Genomic DNA, 24,928 nt, shown 5'->3' on the forward strand with positions numbered 1-24,928 from the left:
TCGTTACTAGAGGTCCCTCTCGAGTCAAACGCTCTTTAAGGCGTTACTAGAGCTCACTCTTTAGGCAGAAGGAAAAGCAATTATATTCTTTCATGAAGCTGGAGTTCTACTAAGTGTCCTTCACAATGCAAAAGCATTGAAATTCTTACATGAAGCTGAATTGTACTAGGTATCCCTCATGTCAATTGCACAAGCATTGAAATTCTTACAAGAATCCACAGCTCCACTAATTGTTACTGGGTGTCCCTCAAAATTCAAATTGAAAAGCAGGGAAATTCTTTCTAGAAGCTGCAATTCCACCAGTCATTACTAGATTTCCCTCACAAATTGAATGCAAAAGCTTTGATATTCTTTTGTGTAGGTGCAGATCCTCAAGTTGGTACTAGGTGTCCCTCAAGTCAAATACAAAAGCCTTGACATTCTTACATGAAGCCGCAGTTTCACTAGCCATTACTGGGTAATCCTATGGACTCAGATGTGAAAACACAGAAATTCTTATATGAAGCTGCAATTTTACAAGTTGTTACTAGGTATCCCTCACAAGCTGAATGCAAAACCATTGAAATTTCATGGAACTGCAGTTCCACAAGTCATTACTAGGTGTCCTTCTCGAGCCAAATGCAAGACCATTGAAATTCTTACATGAAGCTGCAATTCCATAAGTTGTTACCAAGTGTCCCTCTCAACTCATATACAAAAATATTGACATTCTTATAGGATGTTACAGTTCCACTAGTCATTACCAGGTGTCCATATGTAGTCAGATTCAAAAGCATTGATATTCAGCTCATCTGCGCAGTCAAAAAGTGACTGGAGGTACTGCTCTCTCCGTATCAGCGATGGCTGGCAGAGAAAGAAATAACTGACGTCAGCGTGTGAGGGCGGCATCTAAGTAGCTACCGTGAGGTCATCCCGGTGGCCATGACACCAACGACAAACGCGGAGCCGACCGACGCCAGCCTTTCGACGCGCAGGGGTACTGCTGACGAAAAACTTTCCGGATCCAGTCTGACGCATGGGGGTCTGAGGACTGAGGAAAGGAATCTATAACTAACTGTTTCTTTCAGATACAAAAGATCAAAACATATGTTGACCGAAGACGACATGCGGAAAACACAGTTTCCAGAAAGGAGACAGAGTGCTCACATGCCAGATGCAGAAAAGAAAATCGTATGGTCGCTTCAATGATAAAGTATTCAAGAGGTGTCCACCAAAGGACACATGTCGACTGCCCAGCGCCCTAGGAAGTTTATTACCAGAGACTCTTTTCACTTTCGGCGTTTGGTTCATAGTTCAACAGATCTCCATGGGGAAATAGAGACTGACTCAGAAGCACCTGTGATTGCTGCTGCGTTTTCAACATCCCAGAAGCTTGTGGATCATGATGGCGACAGGTCACCACCTCGCACGACACGTTCAGGTCGAACAATTACAGGACCAAAGAGAATAATTGAAGAAATTTAAATGTATATATGTGTATATCTTTTGTAAAGATGATTAAGTTTAGTTTAACAGAGGGAGAGATGTAGAGTCTTGCGAGTTTGCTGTGGCGGAACCCTTTTGACTTCTAGTGAACTCTGTAGAGCTAGGACGTAATGAATAGACTGTATTGCAATGAAGGATGTTTTAGAATGTCAAGTTCGCAGTTACACGCAGAAGAATAAACATGTGTGATACCAAGTTCCGTGTGTGGTGTAGTCATTTGCCCCTTTTGGGAAGACGCTACAACAAGGTTCAGGAACACTGGAGAAGAAAAAACAATCGAGCAAGACTTAGAAGGAAAAAATAGGGACAACAAATGACACTACCATCTTGGATTGGAGAAACAAAGAAAGAAACAAGCCTCTTCCTTTACCTCATTGTCTCTGCCCCAAATTGTGGGGCCTTCCTGTAATGTGTGGAGCTAAACAACATACCAGTATTCGCAGGCAATGGATGCAGTGCGTGTTCTCTAATACAGGCCACACAATTTACCAGAATCCTGGTATGTGGCTAAGGGGGTGGAGACATGCACCTCAAATTACTGCAATGTGTTAATGGGTGGTGCATCACGACAAGGGTCGTGATGCACCACTCCCACTTAATCCACCTTTCTTACAACCTGATCTACCGATCAACTCTCCTTACCCTCCCCCTTTCCTCCCCCTTCTCCCTTTCTGCTCTTCCCCTTCCCTTGAACCTTCAATTCTGTTCTTACACCTCCCATCTCTCTTGTGAGAAGTTGGCCTAATATATGATGTCACTAATTCTAGTGTACACCTTGTATCAGTCCAAACAACCCTTATGGTGATTGGTTGTAAAGTCAACCTTATAGACCAGCTATCCTAGTGGTAGCATGGACAAGAGCAGTCTTAGGCTAAACTTTGAATGGCATGTGAAGCCAGCTGTTATACCATATGTAACCCCTTGAATACCAAATGAAAGGACACCACAACAGATATATATAAAAATAGAATGTATTTATTCTAGTCAAACCCTCTGCACTCTTTATGAGATTCGAGGTAAGTACAACACAGTCTTAATTATGCATACATTAAATCACACAGGTATGTAATACAGTTAGGCCCTAGGGGCCACGCAAACCATATACTAAGTAAGTGGTATAAGGACCACTGTCACGAACACAGGATAGGCCTAGGCCTAGGGAATCGCTGGGGCTACACTACACTACCAACAGTTAGGAAGTGGGAGGCCCACGGGATTCAGGTGCAAAGTGGAAACACTCACGCGTAATGCGTAAAAGTCAATAGAATCACTAGCAGTTAGAAATAAGCAGTTTTAGGACACTTCTGGTATAGCTAGAAAGTCGAGACTCGGAAACTAGACACTAGGATAGTCACTACCCTTGTGAGCACCGAAGTACTCAAGTTACCTAGCCCACGGGCTGCGGGTCCATAGGTGTGAACATGCATCTGGTTTCGTCGTGGACTTCTATGGATGCCTGAAGGAAAGTTGCTGACAGGCAGTCAGTGAAGAGTGTCCGGTGGATCCCAAGGTGGGGATCAAAAAGGAAGGAACCTGCAAGCAGAAGGGACAGAGTCTAGGTCACCAGCCAGGAGCCGGGAAGGAACCAGGAAGGAACCAGGCGATGTCGTGAAGATGCAGGTGAAGAGGTGAAGCTTGTCGCAGCAGCCACGGGTACCAGGAGGTGTCGAGGACGACCAGGACCAGGAGGTGAGCTGTCCCATGAAGGCTCTTGCTGTCGGCGGCGTCGAAGTCGAGTCAGAACCCAACAAGCCTTGGCAAGCGGAACCCACGCAGAATGGAGGACTTGCTTCTGGTGCAGACCAGGAAGGTCTGGGGTGCTTCTCTTTCACAGAGGAGTGGGTGCCAGTCTGGAGGAGCCGGACCAGCAAGATGAAACAAAAGGTTCGTCGTCGCAGAGGCTACTAGCCAACCGGCCAGCAACCGGACAACACGTCGAGCAACTCAGGTGCAGAAGGGCCCCACGCAGAATATGTGAAGTGTGGGGAGCTGCTCTTCTTTGCAGATGGTGCTCGGGATGGGGGCTTCTCAATTCCCCAAGCACAGCCTCGAGGAAGCCTCAGAAGTTGCGCTAGTCAGTTACTAGCCACTTTTCCCAAGTCACCGGTCCCACGTCACTCGTCGCCTCCACGGGTCTCAGCTTCGCTGGAGATGTGGATCTGGGTCAGAGGTGTCTGGAAATCTCGGTGCTGGTCAGTCTCTGCAGTCGTCCCTCATAGGATTCAGTCGCAAAGCAAGCAGCGGTCGCTGGATGGTGCCTGGTTGCCCAGGGTGGTCACTCCTTGGCCACAAGGGAGATTTCTTCAGTCTTCTTCCTGAGGTCGAATGTCGAAGGTCCAGAGTTTCTGTTCAAGTTGCAGATTCGGGTTAATCTAATTTCAGCAGGGCCCAACTAGCTACTAATATACTGGGCTAGTGGGCTGGGCTACCTGCAAGGTCCCTACTATGGGTGGGACCAGGAAGGGGAGTGGCTACACCCCCTTTCCTTTGTCCAGTTTCGCACCAGATCTGGGGCTGGAGTGCCCCAGCACCGATTTGAACTGGACTATGCATGGGACACCTTGTGTGCCCCAGGCAGTGTCTAGTTTCATTCAACCCTCCCTGCCCCAATACACTAAATCCTGTCTAGGGTGGTGCTCGCACCTCCCAAGGCAGGAAACCTATTGTCCAAGCCTCCCTCGCTGGAAGGACTCCCAGCAGCAGGAGGTCAGACTTGTGTCTGTGGCAGCAGCATCCATTTTGTGATGCTGGGGCTCTGGTTAACTTTAACCGGGTAAGTAGGTTTTAACATGTCTTCTCTATCTAGAAGGGGGGAATAATATCCTCATTGCCAGAAATGGTATGGGGGTATTATTCCAAAGTGTTAGACACCTTAAACGACATGTTTCGATAAAGCCAAATTATAGTTACCATAACCGTTTAAGATTATAAGGTACTTTAAGAGTATATGGTAGGCTATATCATAGAACAGCTATAAGGACATGGTTCCGAAAGCTGCAGACAGGCTCAGCTCATGCTAGACCACCATCACACATGTTACCAAGCACTCTGCCTCCAGGATTGTTAAGGCCTGCCATAGGAGTGGCTGATAGGTACACATGGGTCTATATATAAGGTAGGTATAGGAATACTACACCTAAGCAAGGGGTGATTACACAACCTTGCCCCAGCTGAGTGATCAGCCAGTTGTGTCATAATGGAAGGCCAGGCCAGGGGTGGCATAATACATGCTGCAGCCCCTGGTAGGCCTAGGGTACACCTATGCCCTGGGTACCTAAGGTACTCTGTACAGGGGCCAATAAGGTGATCTTATCCAATTGGGTTATGCACCTAAAGTACATAGTATTAGTTTAGAGAGAGAACAGCTGGGCTGTGGGTCTGATTAGCAGGCCCACAGCCACATCTAAGTCGAAAACCAGTGAAGCAAAAGCAAAAAGTGGGGGTGAACATAGAAAGCAGACCCTACTCTCCTACATCTCTACAACCTCCCCTCCCTCCTCCTATGCTTCACATCCGTGTCTCCCCTCTTGGTAATTCTGTCCTCTTCCCTCCTCTGACCTTACAGTCCTTCCTCCTCCTATGCTTCACAACCCAGTCTACCCTCTTGGTAATTCTGTCCTCTTCCCTCCCTTTGACCTTACAGTCCCTCACTCCTCCCACAAATACCATTTAGCCCAATCCCCCCCCACTCTGCCTGATGCCTGTACCCCTACATTCACCTTTCATAGCCTACGGAACCTGGCCTGCACCTTCTCCCTTCTCCCCATACCTCTGGCCTTCCATTGACCCCCCTCCCCCCCATACAGCCTCTTCTCCTCTCATCTCCCCATACCTCTGGCCATCCATTGATCCTCCTCTTTCCCCTACCTGTACTGCCTCTTCTCCTCTCATCTTACCATATCCCCGGCCTTCCCTTGACCCCCTCTTCCTCTCGCCCTCCCTCTCTACTTCTCAATTTTCTCCTCCTACTTATGATCTCTATTCTTCACCTCTGCTCAACACCAGTAAAAATATCACTAACTCCATCCACTCCTTTCTACCACCATCTTTCCCCACCTTCGACCCTTGCACCCCAATACTCTCCCCAGTCCCCCACCTCCCCCTGTCCTTCGCCTACTACACTCCCTCCCTTAACCATCAAGCCACCCAACACTCCGTGCTCAGCCAAACTCTCCCTGGAAAATAAACTTGATTCTCTCATCTCTTCCATTTCCCAGCTTGAAGAGTCCATTTCACTTTCAAGTGCTAAGATATCCCCCTTCTCTAATAACCTCCCGAGGAGTTCCTTGCTCCCGCGCCCCAAAAAAGCCAACCACAGTCTGTTCTCCACAGACATTTCCAACTTACTGGCTAGCTACAAGACTACCAACTCCATTCTCCTCTCCTAAAAAGTCTACTCAATTCACTATTCAGACCATCTCTTCTGTCAGAACTTAACAGCCTCCCTCTCACGGGGCACCCTCATTCAATAATCTAATCCCTATCTCCCATAGCAGCTCAAACACTCCCATCACCAAAACAGTTGCGGCAGAGCTACATTGTGTGCTCCACAACTGCAGATCTGCTACCAAACATAAACTGGAAATCTCTGACACTATCACTCACCATAATCTTGACATGCTCTTCCTCACTGAGACTTGGTTTAATGACTCCTCTCACACTTTGTTTGATCTTCTGATACCTACCGACTACTCTATCCTCAGAAACGACAGAACAGACGAGATGGGGGGAGGTGTTGCTATTATCTTCAGAAACTCCCTTCAAATTAAAGCCTTTCCTACCATCTTCTTCCGCACATTCGAATGCCTATCCCTAGAACTACAAGTTCATCACGGCTCACCCTTCAGGTTCCATGCCATCTACCACCCGCCCGGTAACTGCTCTTCCTTCATGGAGGAACTCACCAACTTCATTAGTGACCAATATTCTCAACGTGACAGACAGATCTTCCTAGGTGACTTAAATCTCCACTGGGGCTCCGTGGAAGACTCGGCTGCCAACAAGCTTGCCACCTTTCTTTCAGCTAACGATCTTGTCCAACACTGCTCGGAAATTACACATGCCAAGGGTTCAATTCTGGACCTTGTTATTTCTAAAATCAGACCTGCTTACCATTGCTCCCCCTATCCATGTAGACTGGTCAGACCATTTCCTCATTCCCTACCGTTTTCACCTTTCGCACGTTATAACTCTCTGCCAACCTAAAAGGGCTTCTACCTGGTTCCGCAACACTAAAAACATTGATCTTGAGACACTGTGTGATTCTGCTACGCGTTCACTTCCTAGACTAGACCCTAACACGGATGTCAACGATCTCACCCCCATTGCCTCTCAATCCTAGCAGTCAAAATCAACAATGTCACTCCACTCCAAAGCAAAAGGAAAAGACCCACCCCCTCAGCATCTTGGTTCAATAAAGCTCTCTATGACGAAAGGAAAAACCTTAGAATCTTGGTGAAACATTGGAGACAATCTCCATCCACCTCCAATCTCTCTTTTACGTACGGCAAGATCCAAATACCACAAGCACATCTTCCATGAAAAAGCATCACATTTCAGATCCCTCCTCGACTCACCTAAAAACAGACCTCATCAAAAACCCAAACTGCTCTCCCCAAACCATCAAACCTGAGGATGCTTCAATGAAATCAACTGAATTCACTATGTTCTTTGATGAAAAGGTCAAATCACTGGTGGATCAGGTCACCCACCCCACCCCCTTTGAGGAGCGAAAATCCTTAGTCACTTGGCAGAACTTTGCCGCCATCTCAGAAGATGACCTCCTCAAATGCATCCTCGAAACCTAACCCTCCAACCATTCTTCTGACCCCCATACCTAGTGTCATCACCATTGATTTCTATACCAATACTCTCTCTTATTGGACCAGGCTAGTAAATCTCTTCCTCAGTCAAGGATCCCTGCCAGCTGTCCTCAAAACAGGACAGGTTAACCCTCTTCTAAAAAAAAACCTCTGCAGATGCGAACGACCTCAACAACTTACGCCTCATCACCAATCTCCCTTTTCTTTTAAAAATCACAGAAAAATGTGTTGCAAAACAACTTTCCCAACACATTATGGACAATCTCCTTGAGGTGTTCCAGTCTGGCGTTATTCATAATTGCAGCCCTGCTGCAAGTTTTTGATGATGCGCTGAATATACTCGATTCTGGGGAATCGTGCTTCTGATTCTTCTTGACCTCTCTGCAGCCTTTGACACTGTTAATCACAACACCCTCCTTAACACTCTTCAACAGAGAATGGTCGTGGAAGGCACAGTGCTTAAATGGTTTGCCTTATTCCTCTCGGACAGATCCCAAATGATCAAGATTGCTAACAGTCTCTCGTCTCCACTGGTGGTTGGTCAAGGCGTCCCTCAAGGTTCTATCCTTGCACCCACTCTGTTTAATCTCTATCTGGAACCATTAGGGAACCTCATAAGCAAATCTGGGATCCTTTACCATCTCTATGCGGATGAAACTCAAATCTACCTCAAGGTGTCTTCCTCACAAGATCTCTCACTACTCAACGCTATTCAAACTGGATGTTAGTTCACCAACTCATTCTTAATCCCTCCAAAACTGAATTCCTCCTCCTATCTACCTCTCTCTCCCCGCCTCCTGTTCAATCCTGGATGGATTAGCTGAATTTACTATACAATAAACTCATCATTATCGACAGCGTTAAATTCCTAGGTGTCATACTTGACAAAAGACTCAACCTAATCTCACACATCAACTCCATTGCCAAGAACGCACGTTATCAGCTGCGCCTTCTGTGGGGGATTCGTCGGTTCTTCCCGGAGAAAGACCTAAAAACCTTGGTCCAATCGCTAGTTCTCTCTAGACTGGATATATTCTGACTGGCCTACCCAAATCTCACCTCTTCCACCTCAAATCCGTCCTCCATTCAGCAACTCGCGTCATTTCAGGGTCCAAACGAAGTCACCACATCACTCCTATCCTGTCTTCTCTTCGATGGCTTCCCATAGAGGCAAGAGCTATTTACAAAACGGCCTGCATCACCCACAAAGCCCTGCACACTTCCTCCCCTCGCTATCTGGCGAATAAACTGAAATTGTCTCGAGGCTTGAGACCTTCTCGGAATGCGGAAAAGTTTCTGCTTGAGCCCCCCCCCACCCTCCTTCAAGAGGGAGAAAAAAAATCGATGGCTCAATCGTTCTCAGGTAATGCGGTGAGAATCTGGAACTCGCTTCCTCCATTGCTCCCTGCCACCACCTCCATCCGGATCTTCAAAGCTGACCTCAAATCTCTTCTGTTCCAAAGACACTTTAAGAACTAATACCTTCATTCTCAGACCCCGCCAGGAAGTTCGTTAGTCATTGTAACAATCTGACAAGGGCGGAAATATTGTTATTATGGACAGAATGGACTATTGTAAAGAAATTTACAGGCAACTTAGTGACACTAGTTGTTATGTAAAGCTGTATTCTAATCCCGTTGCACAAGCTAACAGACATATTATGGAGAGACTATTTGTATGGAAAGAGGAAGGATTGATAGATGAGGCAGAATTTAAATATCTATATATAAAAAACCCTACCTTCCCGTTTTTATATACTCTGCCTAAAGTGCACAAATCTAGAACTGATCCACCAGGAAGACCGATTGAATCAGGTATTGGAAGCATGACCGAGCACTTGTCGGAATTTGTTGATATGTTTTTAAAACCATTAGTGACTAATTTACCATCTTATATTAGGGACACTATGGACGTCCTAAACAAATTGCAGGATATCAAATGGGATCAAGATATGAGTTTAGTTACATTGGATGTGGTTGGACTTTATACTTGTATTGATCATGGGAAAGGTTTACAGGCCCTAAATAATTTTTTGGGAAGCCGTAGCGCCAGTTTGAGGAACCATTCTGAAATGTTAGTAGAAATGAGTCAACTAATCTTGAATAACAATTTTTTCCTATTTGAGGATAAATGGTATCACCAGATCAGGGGCACGGCGATGGGTTCTAGGTTTGCTCCCTCTTATGCCAACCTGTTTATGGGTTGGTCTGAGAGGGAGCGTGCCTGGGGCCGAAGTGCCTCTGCATGGACGGATCATATTTTATTCTGGGTCCGTTTTATTGACAATGTTTTTATGATCTGGAGAGGGAGTCCAGGGGATCTGAATGAGTACTTTGAGTATCTTAATAATAATTTCAATATCACGTTCACAATGGATCATAGTACAGAGAAGATGGACTTTTTAGATGTGGAATTATTCATTGATGGAGAAGTCATAAGCAGTAGATTGTTTAGAAAAAGTACTGCTACTAATTCTATTTTAAGGGCTGAAAGTGCTCACCCCATTTCGGTAATCAGTGGGATCCCTTTTGGGGAGATAAGGATACGTTGGAATTGTAGCCTACAAAACGATTTCATTAAGGAGTTGATAATCTCCAACAACGTTTAATACAGAGAGGATATCATCAAAGCAATTTAAAGAAGTCCAGAGATAGAGTAATGAAGGTTAAGAGAAACAACACCGTAGTACAGAAAGATAGGAGTCGCTCTGATGAGCGAATTTCATTTGTGACGACTTATTGTGCACAAAAAAATGAAATATGCAAGGCCTTGGGAAAAAATTGGGCCCTTTTGAAAGGGGTTCCGGGTTTAATTGGTATTATTGGAGAGAAACCCGGGGTGATATTCAAACGTAGTCCTACTATAAGAGAAAAGATAACTAGAAACTATGTTGAACCCATAAAAACTGTGGATCTCAACTGGTTACCAAAACAGCCTATTGGTTTCTATGTGTGTGGATCTTGTGATGTATGCAGTTCAGCAATCAATAAAATTATAGATTTTATGTATAACATCCGGAAAAGATACTGTATCAGGGAATTCATTAACTGTAACAGCGTGGGAGTTGTTTATGTTATAATCTGCACATGTGAAAAATTTACATTGGGAGTACGAAGCGCAATTTGAAGCTTAGAATTCAAGAACATAAGAGAGCAATAATGAATCAGGACATCAGATCCCCATTGTATTCCCATATTAAGGATAAGCACCCTAGAGAGAATGACATCAAGTTCCATGGCATACAAAGAATTTTGCCTGGTAAAAGAGGGGGTAATTGGGAACTCAGGATAAGGCAGGACGAAGCTAGATGGATTAGTCGATGTAGATCGGTGGATTTTGGATTGAATAGTGATAATGAGCTTCATTATTTTTTAGAATAACTTAATTGGGATTTCTTTGACTTTGTAGGGTCGGTGCAGGCTTTCTTTTATTACGCCAGATCAGGATTATAGGATTATTTCCTGAATAGGTGACTAAAGTGCTATGGTCATGCTTGGAGTTACCCCATAATACCTATTATAGATTTCAGAATTATGATATGGGAAATATTAGTTTTTGAGCAACAGTGTTTTCATTAATTTTTGTATATGCAAGATATTTTTTCTGAGTATTGAGCTTCAGGGACTTTTGTCGAATTCAGACTTATATACACTCAGTACTTAATAGTACGGATATATGTAGGATTTAGTCAATAGTATAGTAATTAGTTGGTAAAATGACTAATGATAATACTTTTGTTCATAATTTAGGAGTATGAAATTGATATAGGTTAGGACTAAGACTTTGCGCTATTAATAGATTTAGTTAAACAATGATTGTGGTCATGATATATTTTTATGACAACAACATTAAGCGATGATATAGTGTGCATTTAAAACAGCACTAATGAGTTAACCTATACGGGGTGCTGGATTAAATAGTTAATATCCTCGATAGTTACGTAGCTTGTGATTAGCCACTAGCATGGAACAAGTTGTCTAAATATGTTAATTGAGCTTCGCTCAGCGTACGGGCCCACGTTAATTTTCGTTACAATAACTCTTTAATAGGTCGAAGAGTTAGAAATCTATTTGGTTAATTTAACAATGCTCGGTTTTTTGAAGTGCTATAAATTTGTTGCAATGACGCACATGATAGGTTGACCGTCAGCGTGTGGACCGCATATAACAGTATTCGGTCCAAGGGTAAATAGGAGTTAGAGGGAGGACGAATTTGATAGGCGGAAACGCATTCAGACAAACATAAGGAGGAGTTTAACAGTAGGTTGAAATTGATAGGCTGACAGCGTGCGGACCAGATAGGAAACAACCTCAGTAACATGCAAATGGAAAGGTTAACTAGCGGGGATTGGGATTGGTGGGTTATTCTTTTAAAAACGTAGCGGTGGAACACACGTACTCGAGAGACAATACCAGACCGACGGTGGATGCTAGTGGGAACGTATCAATTTGGATAGCTAAGTAGGCTCGTTAACGTTTTGTTACATGGAAGGCCCCTCAGAATAGTTTCAGGAGACAATATTGATTTATTCTTCCTTTTATTTCATTTTTAGTTGCACATAAGGATATTGGGTTTCATTGGATAGCGCTTTAGACAAAAGGGGAACAGACTTGGATTTGGACAAAGTTAAGTATTTAAGGAAACACTGTTGCTTTGGAAACAGCAATGATAATATATTCTGATCAAAGATTGGAGATTAATTATATATTATATTTTTTGTATATATAGAAAGCTTTAATAATTCGCTCTGAGAGAAGAATGAATTTATCAACAAAATGAGACTGGGTACTCCAAGAATTTTAGCATCCCAACAGCATTGAGATTTGTATTGACGCGATATTATTTAGGAGGTATGTGATATTTTATCATATACAGTTGTTATGTGTGACGATTAGCTCAGACTGCAATTTTTAATTAGAGTGATCAAGAACAGTGGACTATGAATGTTACAAATGAATGTTTAAGGGTCATGAACATAGTTCTAGAAATTAGGGGGTAGCATTAAAATCAGAAATTGTGATTGTATGTATTCAGCACATGATTTAATTTGGTAATAATTAAGGGATTTAGTTTTTGGGTAAATGCCTCGTATTTTAGATTGTTATATAGGCAGGTGTTCGGACAATAATATATATAGATTCTGACTGTATAGATTAGTGATATGTTTCTTTTTGTCTTCACAGCCCTGATGAGGTCCCAAGAGGGATGAAACGCGTTGGCTGTGGTTATGTAATAAATTGTGATTTATCAATTGATTGGACTATTGAGAAATGTTGGAGCAACTTGTATGAGAAATACAAGGAAAAAATAATAAAAGGAAATCCAATTGGAAGAGAATTACTTGGATCTTATTTTTTGGACTACAATACTGGATTGTTGGATATTGATGACTTTTCCACTCCTTCCAGAGAGTGACATATTTTGTGTTTATGAGTGGTTATAACGGTGGGCCACTGGAGGTAGAGTGGTAACATTATACTGTGTATGTCAATAAGATTTAATATATACTCATCAGTGCACACTTGCCTATCCTCATTGTTTTTGTTAGTGTAACTACTTCTCTGTGCAACCTGCCCAACCTACTGTGAGGTCACCAGAGTGGGTAGGGGCTTTGTACCTCAAAAGTGGCAGAATGGGAGAAGGATACAGCCTTCTAGTGCAATGTTATGGTGTCATCAGGGTCTAGCTAGAGAAGCAAGCCCAATCACATTGTGCAAAAGCTGACTTGGGGCCCTTTTATCAAAAGGGGCAAAGGACTCACCTGGATAGTGCAGCCTAAGCACCAACAGCAGCAGAAGAAAAAACTGATAACTGAGCAGTCTCGTATTTCTCTCTTGCAATACATGAGGTCCTTTCCATCCTCCTTTATTTGCAGGAACGGTCTGAAAACTGCTGACCATCACTTAAACGGTTAACCATAAACTTAATAGAATTCATCATCTTTATAAACCTCAGGCCTCGAATCCATGGATGCCTTCCATTACAAGCGACCAGGTACACTGAGGAAACGAACATGCGGTCCGGCTATTTCCAGTGGTTATTAGCACTCATGAAAAGGGCCAGTGAAATTTGGAGGAGATGGTCCCTTAGGTAGGGCACTTTGCCTCACCGAATGAAAACATTCATCCAATCACGAATACAACCCAATGCATCTCAAAAGATGGGGGCCATATCAGATTAATGGGGAATGTGCGCACATATCCGCAAATGCCTGATGCAGAAACCAGTAAATGCACTAAGCTCTGCATGTACTTGCCCTGAGAAGCAGTTTCCGGTCCTGTTGTTAAGCGCCAGGGCAGAGATCCATGATGCATGGGTGCATTCTGAAACTGGCGTAAACGTGAAAAACCACAGACCTAACCAGTTAAAGATGCTCCACACAATGAAATGGTAATTGGATTAAAACGATACAAAACACTAGTTTGAGGCAGTTAAACTCAGGAACAGTCTTATAATTATAAGAAGATAATGCCTTTACTTGGTACGTTGACTTTTTCTTAAAAGGAATGTACTTACGTTAGAAGTTTGTTGCAGCACCTCAGTGAAGATCATTGTGGTGTCCTCTAGCCTGGTATCAACCGATAGTAACCTAGAAGTGGAACCGAAACAATTCACCATGCTGTATCCTTACAATGTAAGCAACGGCATTAACAGTATAATTATTATAAATAAATATATGGCGGACCTTAGAATTTAGTACACTCAGAACAAAATAACGGGCGAGGTCACAGTTCTAATATTTACATTGCTTCTCACAATTACTACATCAACAAAAAAAATTCAAATGCGAAAAGGTTAACCTAAGTATTGCTTCTGTGATGAATATTTAGTCAGTTGTCAACCCTGCAATTCTACAGCGATCACGCTCTTTTACTGCAGAAAGAGATGAAAACAAAATTGAAACCAACGCTTATTGTTTGTTGTTCATTGTTGAATATAATAGGATTTATTTTATAATCTCAATTAGACATACTACCCAGAAAAACACTTGTGCACCGTCCAGGCAGAAGCAATATCAGCAGATGCCATTATTTAGTTATTAAATATTGTGATCAAAAGGAATTATTCTTGGCTCGGACTTAGAGTGACCTGATTTTGAGAAGCACAAACCGGGATAGGCCAGTCATAAAAGCAGACATTAAGCATTCAATCTTATATCTATGTCTGGCCTTTCCCGGTTAATACATAACATTGTAAATGTGTGTATATACTTGTGTGTGTGTGTGTATATGTGTATATATATATATATATATATATATTCACTGAAAAAACCATAGGTTTCACACATGTTATAGTTAGCGGAAATTTTACTGATAAAAAACCAATGAAATTCCCCCGTTATAGTTAGTGCAGGCAACTATAACTCACGCGACCGCAATCCTCTGCTGATGCTAATACTGTATTTAGACACTTATTTGCCCATGTCTTCTTCCATACATTTTTAGCTATACATATATTACAAATATTTTTTTTTCATAAAGACACATATGTCATCAGCAGAAGATTGCGGTCGCGTGAGTTATAGTTGCCTGCACTAACTATAACGGGGGAATTTCATTGGTTTTTTATCAGTAAACTTTCCGCTATCTATAACATGTGTAAAACCTATGGTTTTTTCAGTGAATTTGCAAGGTTTTTTAAATGCTAATTCCTAACTATAACGTGTGTGAAACCTATGGTTTTTTCAGTGAATTTGTACGTTTTTTTAAATGCTAAGTTACTTTACGCCATTCGTGGCGTGCACGCCCACTTAACGCAGTTCGTTCCGTGCGCGCACGGTGCGCTTCGCGCACCGTGCGCGCACAGTGAGCACGCGGTGCGCCTCGCGCACTGCGCGCCCACTTTACGCAGTTAGTGCCGTACACGCAAGGTGGGCACGCGGTGCGCGTAGCGCACCGTGCGCACATGGAGGACATATTATGCGCTTCCTTGTGATAGGTAATCTGTTAAATTTAATTTGTAAGTGATGACAATAATACGCCATGCACAGAGAGTGTTTTTTTTTTTTATTAAAATTTTTAGCGTAAGCGCACCGTACGCGTACGGTAAGCGTAATCGGCGAAATTTTCAAAAAATAAAAATTTACCGTTTTTGGCCTTGGGGGATCTTTGAGGACTCAACTAACATGGCTATGTGCATGGGCGCTGTCTAAACAGCCCCTTTATATGTTTTTTGCCTTTGTTTACAGCCCCCCCCTCAGAGTGCGAGAGAGAAAATGGCGGCCGCCGCTTCCTGGTTTCGACCGATTCGAATGTTTACTTAGATGTAACAGCCAATCAGAATCGCGCTCGCGCACGCCACCGTACGGTAAGCGTACCGTAAGCTGGCTCAGATATATATATTGATTTAAAGGCTATTTTCTCAGAATCTACTGAACAGATTTACACCAAACCTACAAAAGGCACTTCCTTGACCTGAGGACTACCTCTCTGCCAAATTTCTAGTAATTCTGTTCAGCCGTTCGGGCTGTAGCCCTGTCTAAAGGTCCTATGGAAAAATGCATGGGAAAAACGCGTTTTGGGACCCCCCTTTTATCTCAGCCCCCGCTTGACGAATTCCCCCGAGACTTTCAGGGTAGGAGCGGAGCGTAGCGCCCCACCTATTTTGAGAAATTCGCGAGGATTCGTCGACCGGCGCCAAAGTTATTCAAAATAGAATGTTGCGGATTTCCTATGGAAACAGGGTCCTAACTATAACTACCTACTGGCGACCGCCAGTAGGTAATATATATATATATATATATATATATATATATATATATATATATATATACACATATACATATATATACACATATATACAGACTCAGTGACTGCTCTAAAAATATTTAGGTATGCAGCTTGCCCTGGTTATTGTAAATAAACGTAAACGGAGTGGACCAGTGCACATGACACAGTTAACCAACTGATATTGACTACTTATAAGCCTTACTTATTACAACTCATGGAAGGGATGCAGGATAGATTTGTTTTAGGTTGGGCATTTATCATCGACTAACAAGCTTTCCTGTAATTAACGACTGGTCAGTCGCGCTTTGTAAATGCCCATGCAATGGTATGTCACATCAGACAACAATTCAAGTAGTGCTCTTTTGTAAATTTTATGAAAATCAAAGAAAGGTCTGGATTTTACTGAATTTAAGGACCCTTGGTCTCAATCAATTTCTTCCAGCTTTTTTATCCCTTCAGCTGCCAGCGGATGAGTACACTATGCAGTCTATGGCAATGTTTTTAAAGAAGGTTATTAGATGCAGAAAGGCCATCAAATTGTGATTATCCGGCTATGTAAATATGATTGTATTTAATGACACATCTTTTAGCAGATGTGATTGTTGCTGAATGCTTTTAATTTTTAAATAAGATTGTTATATACCTAATCAATTTGTATATTATTGCTTTTAGCCTGCGAACAGTGATTGTATTTTATATATGTATTCTGCCAGTGATTGTATTTTATATATGTATTCTGCTTTAATGTTTTCTACTGATGAAATCGAATAAAGCTTATTGAAATTGAAATTGACAAAACTAATCAAGGGAGACACAACAATCTTTTGGCCAAACAAGACTGAGTGGTGAGATATGCTAAAGACTAATGCAACCTTCAGTTCAACCACAGATTTTCAATTGAGCAAATGGTGACAGTCTGCTCTAGAATAACCCTCCATTACCTCATAAGAACAAGGTAGTGCCACCCTTCTTTATCCTTTGCTCCATTTCACATGCCGGGCTGCCAGTGCAGATTGTTAGAGTGATCAGCCTGGTACATGTAGCTAGTTGTTTGGGTCTGGTCAGTGACATTTTAAGGATTTTGAAGGCCCTGGGCAAGACATATGTCGGTGGCCCCTGATAGGAACAGCACTGACATTTATTAAGCAATTCCTTGCTAATTCAACACTGTATGATCCCAAACTATACTGAATTATAAGTTACATTTCAGAAACTGGATCAAATAAAAATAATTTAAATAGGTCTTGCTCTGGACCACAAACATCCTTAAGTTGACACTAGGTAGAGAAACAGAGTAAGAGGTAGGGAGGAAGATAGGGAGAAATGTTTAGATAGTTATATAGCATACAGATGTCAAATCGGAATTTCCACTTTTCCAGGGGGGCCCTTGGAAGGTGGGGGCCCTGGGCAATTGCCCACTTTGCCCATGCTTTAAAACATCTCTGGGACTGGTGATGCAAGACAGGTTCTTCCCACTTCTTAGTTAATGGCACAACACATCACAAGCCTATGCTCGGCCTCTGGCTCCTCATGCACCATGCTTACCTTGACTCTACAATATTGACATTTTATTTTTGTGTTTGATAGCTGAATGGCAATCTCCTTATCGCTTTATCTACTCGGGTAAGAAAATGTGTTCTAAGGAAGAAAGCATTGATGGTTTTGCTGTATGTTGACAGAGCGCATTAGCGGTCACTGGTTATAGAGGGTATGGCGAAGGCAGTCCGTAGTATACAGCTATTGTGGACACTGGTGGAAAAGCGGCACTGCCTCAGCTGACCAAGCAAGAAGGTTGTGAATGGCCATTCATTTAGCTTTACAACACAGTTTGCATGGGAGTGGGAGGGTCTGGTCTGGACTGGTAAGGAAGTTCTGGTAGGGAAATACTAAAAACTAGAGAGGGGAAGGGATCGACACTGTGGGAAAATTGCTTTGCGATAGGGCAGCTGTATACTTGAGGACAGCCTCCATTGTCCCTGCATTGGTAGCGCTTCCTGTTTAACTGTGATGGTATACCAACTACTAATGCAAAAGCAGATATCCATCCCCGCAAAATAAATGTGCATACAAAAATAACTCCCACCCTCTCTTCCCACAATAGGCTCACCCTAGTAAAACCCAAAACATATCCAAAATACCCTGTCTCTCATTGTACTTCCCACTTTCAAATCTCACAAGTCCCACCACCTCCCTAGAAAAAATGGACCTCCATAGCCTCCATTCAAGGCATAAGGTCCAGCTGGCCCTGCTTAATTTCCTCCAGGTCCCGGGTGATTTGTCTGTGCATGATCTACAGGGATGGTGGTTTAGGAGTGTGACTTTGGTGGATGGGGACTTTGGCTGCCTGCATTGCCAATTATGTTGTTGTCAGGGTCCCTCTGGCTAAAGGCCCAAAGTAGCAGCCTCTTCCTCAAGGACCACCAGACGGAGGTACTCCACCGCAATTATCTCCATTTTCTCTTGGTGGTTCTGAGCGACTTTCTCTCGCCAGGAGTGAACCTCCAGGGCAGGAGTAGCTAGGTGATTCAAAGAAAGTAGTTAAGAACATGAATCATAGTACTCAACTTAAACAATTGTTTGTATAGTTCTTCAAGACCACAACACTGTGGTTCCCCTAGGGCCACTGGACATTTTTTGATGGGAATCTTGGTCACAGGGTTACGTTTTCTCCCCCCATACCTACTTCAAATAATGCCGGACCAGTGCATGGTGTGAATTAATCCATGCCCACCACTATAACTAAAATAGATATTTTCCAAAAAAGTATAACGTTGTACATAATGGTGACAAATGTACGTAGGCATTATATTTTCATTGAATTGTTACTTTATGCCATGTCAGTTACATGTGCTATAATGTCAGTTTTGCTCTTTTTAGAATGGTTACATGTTATTTATTTATTCATTTTAAACAATGTACTCTTCAACATTGTTTTGAGAAATAGCGTGGAGTGCGAGCAGAACAGGTGATTTCATTATGTTTTATAGTCCAACCTCTTTGAGCTTTAAAGGGACCAAACATCATTATTTTGTCTATGCCTCTGCCATAACTGTGGAGTTGAGGTTGGGTGGAACGGGTACAAAAAAATACAAAACCGAAGAAATCGGATGAAAAATTAGGAAACTAATTAAAAGTGAAATTATAGTAAAAAAAAGGGTGTTGGGTGGAGCAGAATGGGGTCTAGGGAAAAAGAAACATAGGGGGATGGCTAGGTATAAGCAGACTGGAGTACAAAATGGCCACACACATTTGTCTGACGTGTTGTGTACCAATTGCATCTCACATAATTATGCATAGTTTTGTGGTAATTCCATGTAATTATGCTACATAAAATTCCGCACACCCCTAATTATAAATACATTAAACGTTTAAAATATCAAGAAGTACAACTTTTTACTAGCGATAATGGACCTATCATTGCAAGAGACACAGATGTGTAGACTATCCAGGTCTAGATTAAATATTGCACCCTTTCCTTTAAGAATAATTGAGAATGACTAGACAGACTACAAGGATGGCCTGCTTGGGAAGTAGCACCTCAGAGTATCAGAAATCACCAAGGCTATGGAGGACTCCACCATTCTTGACAACACAAGGTATGCCAGACTGAGATGCACTGGAGGAAAGGCATACACTTGGGTCAAGAGCTTAGGTACAGTTAAAGCCTACTACACAGATAATTTTCTTTGCAAATTGTCAAGTCATTCAAGGAGCATACTGTAGAATAGTCTTTCACAGTTGCATCCCTTTTCACTGCATTAACCACAGAGACCACAGAGAAGCGTGCTACTGGCCATAAAAACACCCCAGCATCCTGTCAGAGATGTTAAGCGTTATATACATTTAAATACAATATATTAGGAACTCATAAATAAAGTGGGTTTGGCAAACAGTTGGTCTGTTGTGTATATTTAAAAGTGTGTCTTGGGTCACCTATAGGTAGAATTAAGCTTAGTAAATTATCTTCCGATAGTTGGGAAAGAGATCAGCCTAAGGAGCCCCTATTGATCACATGTTTGATCTGACAGTGATTTAAATTAGCACCCTGGGATGGGATGCTGGGAGCTGGAGAGCTAGTCAGAAGGCTCCCCTTTGAAGGCCATAGCTACTGTTACCAGCCCCCAAAGGGAGAATTCTGTGCTACCAGCTCCTTGTCCTCTCTTGTTAAGTAGGCAGCCCCCTACCTCAGGTCCAAAGCTTAAATGCAATCGCTGTGGCAGAATTAACTGCCTATAACCTGAAAGGTAGGGTAAAACAAAACCATACAGCTCATCTTTCCCCACAGTGTTCCTCTGATGCATCTGGTTCAGACATCTATTTGGGCTTCACTCTTTGCTTTTGATGAGAGGGAAGTACAATCAGTTAAAAAAAAAACTAGAAAAGCTTAAACGCACTGAAATTATTTTTTCCTACTTTTTTGGGTTCTTGTGGCTTCCAAACCTTGTTTAGCAGAGTATGATCTTTAACAGTTTTTTTTCTTTGCCTTCTTTCAGCAAGAGAAAGGTCCTGTTCATAACTAAGGGCTATTGTAAGTGAGATTTAGCAGTATAAACACAAATTCTTCAGCAACCCAAGGTAGCTTAAGTGCGCGTTAAGCTGTAGCTGCCTCAGGACTATCATAAGCATGCATACATTACATTCTAACATTAGTAAGCATTCTAATAACTACACTCGAAAGGAATTATGTACACTCATATTCCCCTTAACAATTATGTGAAAAGTACAATCACACAACATAACTCCACAAACACTGTATGCTACAGTTGATAGTACAATACACAACGAATAACCCAAGATGCAAAGTTTTAAATGCACAGAACATAGCAAATGTATGCCAGGCATATGTATATAAATTAAGGTGTATCTGAGGTATGCAACCATGAATGACTATTTTAAAGTATATGCTCTAAATTGGACTAGCGCTTATGCCAACCTTCCCATATTGTTTACTTGTTCCAGCAACCGTTTCACAATATTAGATCACTGCATAAAACGTAGCTTGAAAATACAAATTCCATCTTCCTTCTTAAAACACTCATGCATGAGTCTATGGAACACAGCTGCAGTGGACAAGAGTCCAAAAGCAATCCTCCATTGAAAACACCAGACTGGTGTAACAAAGGGCGTAGATTATCTGTTCTCTGGGTGTAGAACTATTTGATGATATGCCAACGACAGATCAATGGCGGTGAAGTAATGAACATTCTTAATTAAAACTAGGCCTGGGCGGTAAATTCCGTTCCGTTCGCGGAATTTGCGGAATTTGGGTAATTTCGCGTTCCGCGGAGAACGCGAAATTGCCCAAAAATCTGCATTCCGCAACTTCGCGAAATTTTTTGCTTGTTCGCGTTCTCAATATGCGTGTTCGCGAGATATTTCACCCCGAGCACGCAAGCAGCGATCGCGAACAGGGAAAAAGTATCGCGAACAAGCAATTCCGCGTGTTCGCGGAATTTCTGCATGTTCGCGGAGATTTTTTACCGTTTCGCGGAGATTTGCGTAACGCGATTCCGCAAATTCCGCCCACCCCTAATTAAAACCAACATCTCATTTATTCAGGGCAGTGAAAACCTGCCAGTAACAATATTCTTGCTAAGATCTTCAAGGTATGTGCCACTGGCCCGTCTTGCGACCACCAAGAAAACCAACTGATTCTATTGGTTCTATAAGATTAGCTTTCTCCAATTTCCCCTATTCTTGAACTACCTCATTTTTAAGAGTTATGGGAATATACCTTACGTTATGAATGTAGGAAGGTGGATATCGGACTATGGTTACCCCCAACTTTTTGCCTAGTGTCTAGCTGGTTTTTCGACTTAGTTGGCCTGAGATCCTGCCATTCAGGGTCTCAGGCTGTCTGCTCTCTCTTTAAAATGGACTCCATGTACCCTAGGTACATACCCAATTGGTAAGGATCACCTTATTGGACCCTGTACAGTGTACCCTAGGTACCCAGGGCATAGGTGTACCCTTGGCCTCCCAGGGGCTGCAGCATGTATTATGCCACCCCTGGTCTGGCCCTCCAATCAGACACAACTGGCTGATCACTCAGCTGGGGCAAGGTCGTGTAATCACCCCTTGCTTAGGTCTAGTATTCCTATACCTACCTTATATATAGACACATGGGTACCTATCAGCCACTCCTATGGCAGGCCTTAACAATCCTGGAGTCAGAGTGCTTGGTAACATGTGAGATGGTGCTCTAGCATGAGCTGAGCCTGTCTGCAGCTTTTGGAACCATGTCCTTATAGCTGTTCTATGATATAGCCTACCATATACTCTTAAAGTGCCTTATAATCTTAAACGGTTATGGTAACTATGGTTTGGCTTTATCAAAACATGTCGTGTAAGGTGTCTAACACTTTGGAATAATACCCCATACCATTTCTGGTAATGAGGATATTATTCCTCCCTTCTAGAGGGAGAGACATGTTAAAATCCTACTTTGCTGTTGAACTCTCACCAAAGCCTCAGCATCACAAAATGGATGCTGCTGCCGCAGACACGAGTCTGACCTCCTGCTGCTGGGAGCCCTCCCAGCCAGGGAGGCCTGGACAATAGGTTTCCTGCTTGGGGAGGTGCTAGCACTCCCCAGACAGACTTTAGTGTATTGGGGCAGGGAGGGCTGAAAGGAATGAGACATGCCTGGGGCATACAAGGTGCTCCATGCATAGTCCAGTTCAAACCGGTGCTGGGGCACTCCAGCCCCAGCTCTGGCGCGAAACTGGACAAAGGAAAGGGGGTGTAGCCACTCCCCTTCCTGGTCCCACCCATAGGAGGGACCTTGCAGGTAGCCCAGCCCACTAGCCCAGTATATTAGTAGCTAGTTGGGCCCTGCTAAACTAGATTATCCTGAACCTGCAACTTGAACAGAAACTCTGGACCTTCGACATTCGACGAAAGAAGAAGACTGAAGAATCTCCCTTGTGGCCAAGGAGTGGCTACCCTGTGCAAACAGGCACCATCAAGAGACTTACCCTTTGCTTTGCTGAAGTTCTACGAGGGACCGACTGCAGAGCCCCACCAGAGCCTTGACTTCCAGACTTCTCCGACCCTGATCCACATCCACAGCCGAGCTGAGATCCGTGGAGGCGACGAGAGACGTGGGACCGGCTACCTGGGAAAAGTGGCGAGTATCTTCCAGCGCAGCTTCTGAGGTACCCTCGAAGTTGTGCACCGGGGATTGAGAAGCCCCCACCCCAAGCACCATCTGCACCGAAGATCAGCCCCCCACACACCACGAGTCCTGCGTGGGGCCCTTCTGCATTTTCCTGCTTGCCGCGTCTGTCCGGTTGCTTGACCGTTGGCTAGCGGCCTTTGCGACGACACACCTTTAAATCTTCACCGCTGGTTTGGCTCCTCCAGACTGGCTCTCGCTCCTCTGCAAAAGAGAAGCACCCCAGACCTTCCTGGTCTGCACCAGAAGCAAGTCCTCCATTCTTCGTGGGTTCCGCTTGCCAAGGCTTGGTGAGTCCTAGTTCGACTTCGACGCCGCCAACAGCAAGAGCCTTCGTGGGACAGCTCGCCTCCTGGTCCTGGTCATCCTCGACATCTCCTGGTACCCGTGGCTGCTGCGACAAGCTTCACCTCTTCACCTGCAATCTTCACGACATCGTCTGGTTCCTTCCTGGTTCCACGTAGTCACTGGCTAGTGACCTTGACTCTGTCCCTTCTGCTTGCAGGTACCCTTCCTTCTTGATCCCGGCCTTGGGATCCACCGGACACTCTGCCTGTCAGCAACTTTCCTTCAGGCATCCATAGAAGTCCACAACGAAACCCGACGCAAGTTCACACCTATGCACCCGCAGCCCGTGGGCTAGGTAACTTGGGTACTCACAAGGGTAGTGACTATCCTAGGGTCTAGTTTCCGAGTCTCGACTTTCTAGCTACTCCAGAAGTGTCCTAAAACTACTTATTTCAGAACTGTACTATTTCTATCGATTATACGCATTACGCGTGAGTGTTTCCACTCTGCACCTGAATCCCGTGGGACTCCCACTTCCTAACTGTTGGTAGTGTAGTGTAGCCCCAGCGATTCCCTAGGCCTAGGCCTATTCTATTTCCGTGACAGTGGTCCCTATACCACTTCTTTAGTATATGGTTTGCGTGGCCCCTAGGGCCTAACTGTATTACGTACCTGTGTGACTTAATGTATGCTTGAATAAGACTGTGTTGTACTTACCTCGAATCTCATAAAGAGTGCTGAGGGTTTGACTAGAATAAATACACTTTATTTTATATATATATCTGTTGTGGTGTCCTTTCATTTGGTATTCAAGGGATTATATATGGTATCACAGCTGGCTTCACATGCCATTCAGAGTTTAGCCTAAGACTGCTCTTGCCCATGCTACCACTAGGATAGTTGGTCTATAAGGTTGACTTTACAACCAATCACCATAAGGGTTGTTTGGACTGATATAAGGTGTACACTAGAACTAGTGACATCATACATCAGGCCAACTTCTCACAATGAATTACAGCCAAAGTGTCCTTCATTTTTCTACACGGTGAATAAATCTCTTTACTTTGTAGATTTTGCTTTAACTACTCTGAGAAACTCTCCAAATTTTAGCCCCCCACTTCCTTACCAGGATCCACTAAAAACCTGTTCAACAGTGTTGAGATCATGGGCAATTTGGAAATATTTCTAATACCTCCATCCTAAATGTGAAAAATCCCTTGTTAATTAATTAGAGATTAAATTAGGCTTTGTGATTCTTTTAATCCAAATAGTGGGGTGCCATAATCTGTCAATATTTTTTCAACTAAATCCTTCTGGATTTACATCAGTGGGTAGATTAGCTTTTTAAAAAAAAAACAAATGTACTTTTTAACAAATCCTTTTTTATGGCATCCAGTCATGCAGAGTCTGCAACAGTGTCAATTGTT

General features: G+C 43.2%; 1 protein-coding gene across 6 annotated transcripts in view; it reads right to left on the bottom strand.

Annotated features, from left to right (window-relative positions):
- Positions 1–24,928, bottom strand: part of SYCP2L (synaptonemal complex protein 2 like) — a 1,177,754-nt gene that overhangs the window by 27,319 nt on the left and 1,125,507 nt on the right. For all 6 annotated transcript variants that reach the window (XM_085606974.1, XM_085606977.1, XM_085606975.1 and 3 more), the window contains exon 37: positions 13,824–13,896. In XM_085606974.1, coding sequence (XP_085463100.1) covers positions 13,824–13,896 — 73 coding nt within the window. The remainder of the gene's footprint in view (positions 1–13,823; positions 13,897–24,928) is intronic.

Source organism: Triturus cristatus, chromosome 5_2 (assembly GCF_964204655.1).
Source record: "Triturus cristatus chromosome 5_2, aTriCri1.1, whole genome shotgun sequence".
In the NCBI taxonomy this organism is placed as follows: domain Eukaryota; kingdom Metazoa; phylum Chordata; class Amphibia; order Caudata; family Salamandridae; genus Triturus; species Triturus cristatus.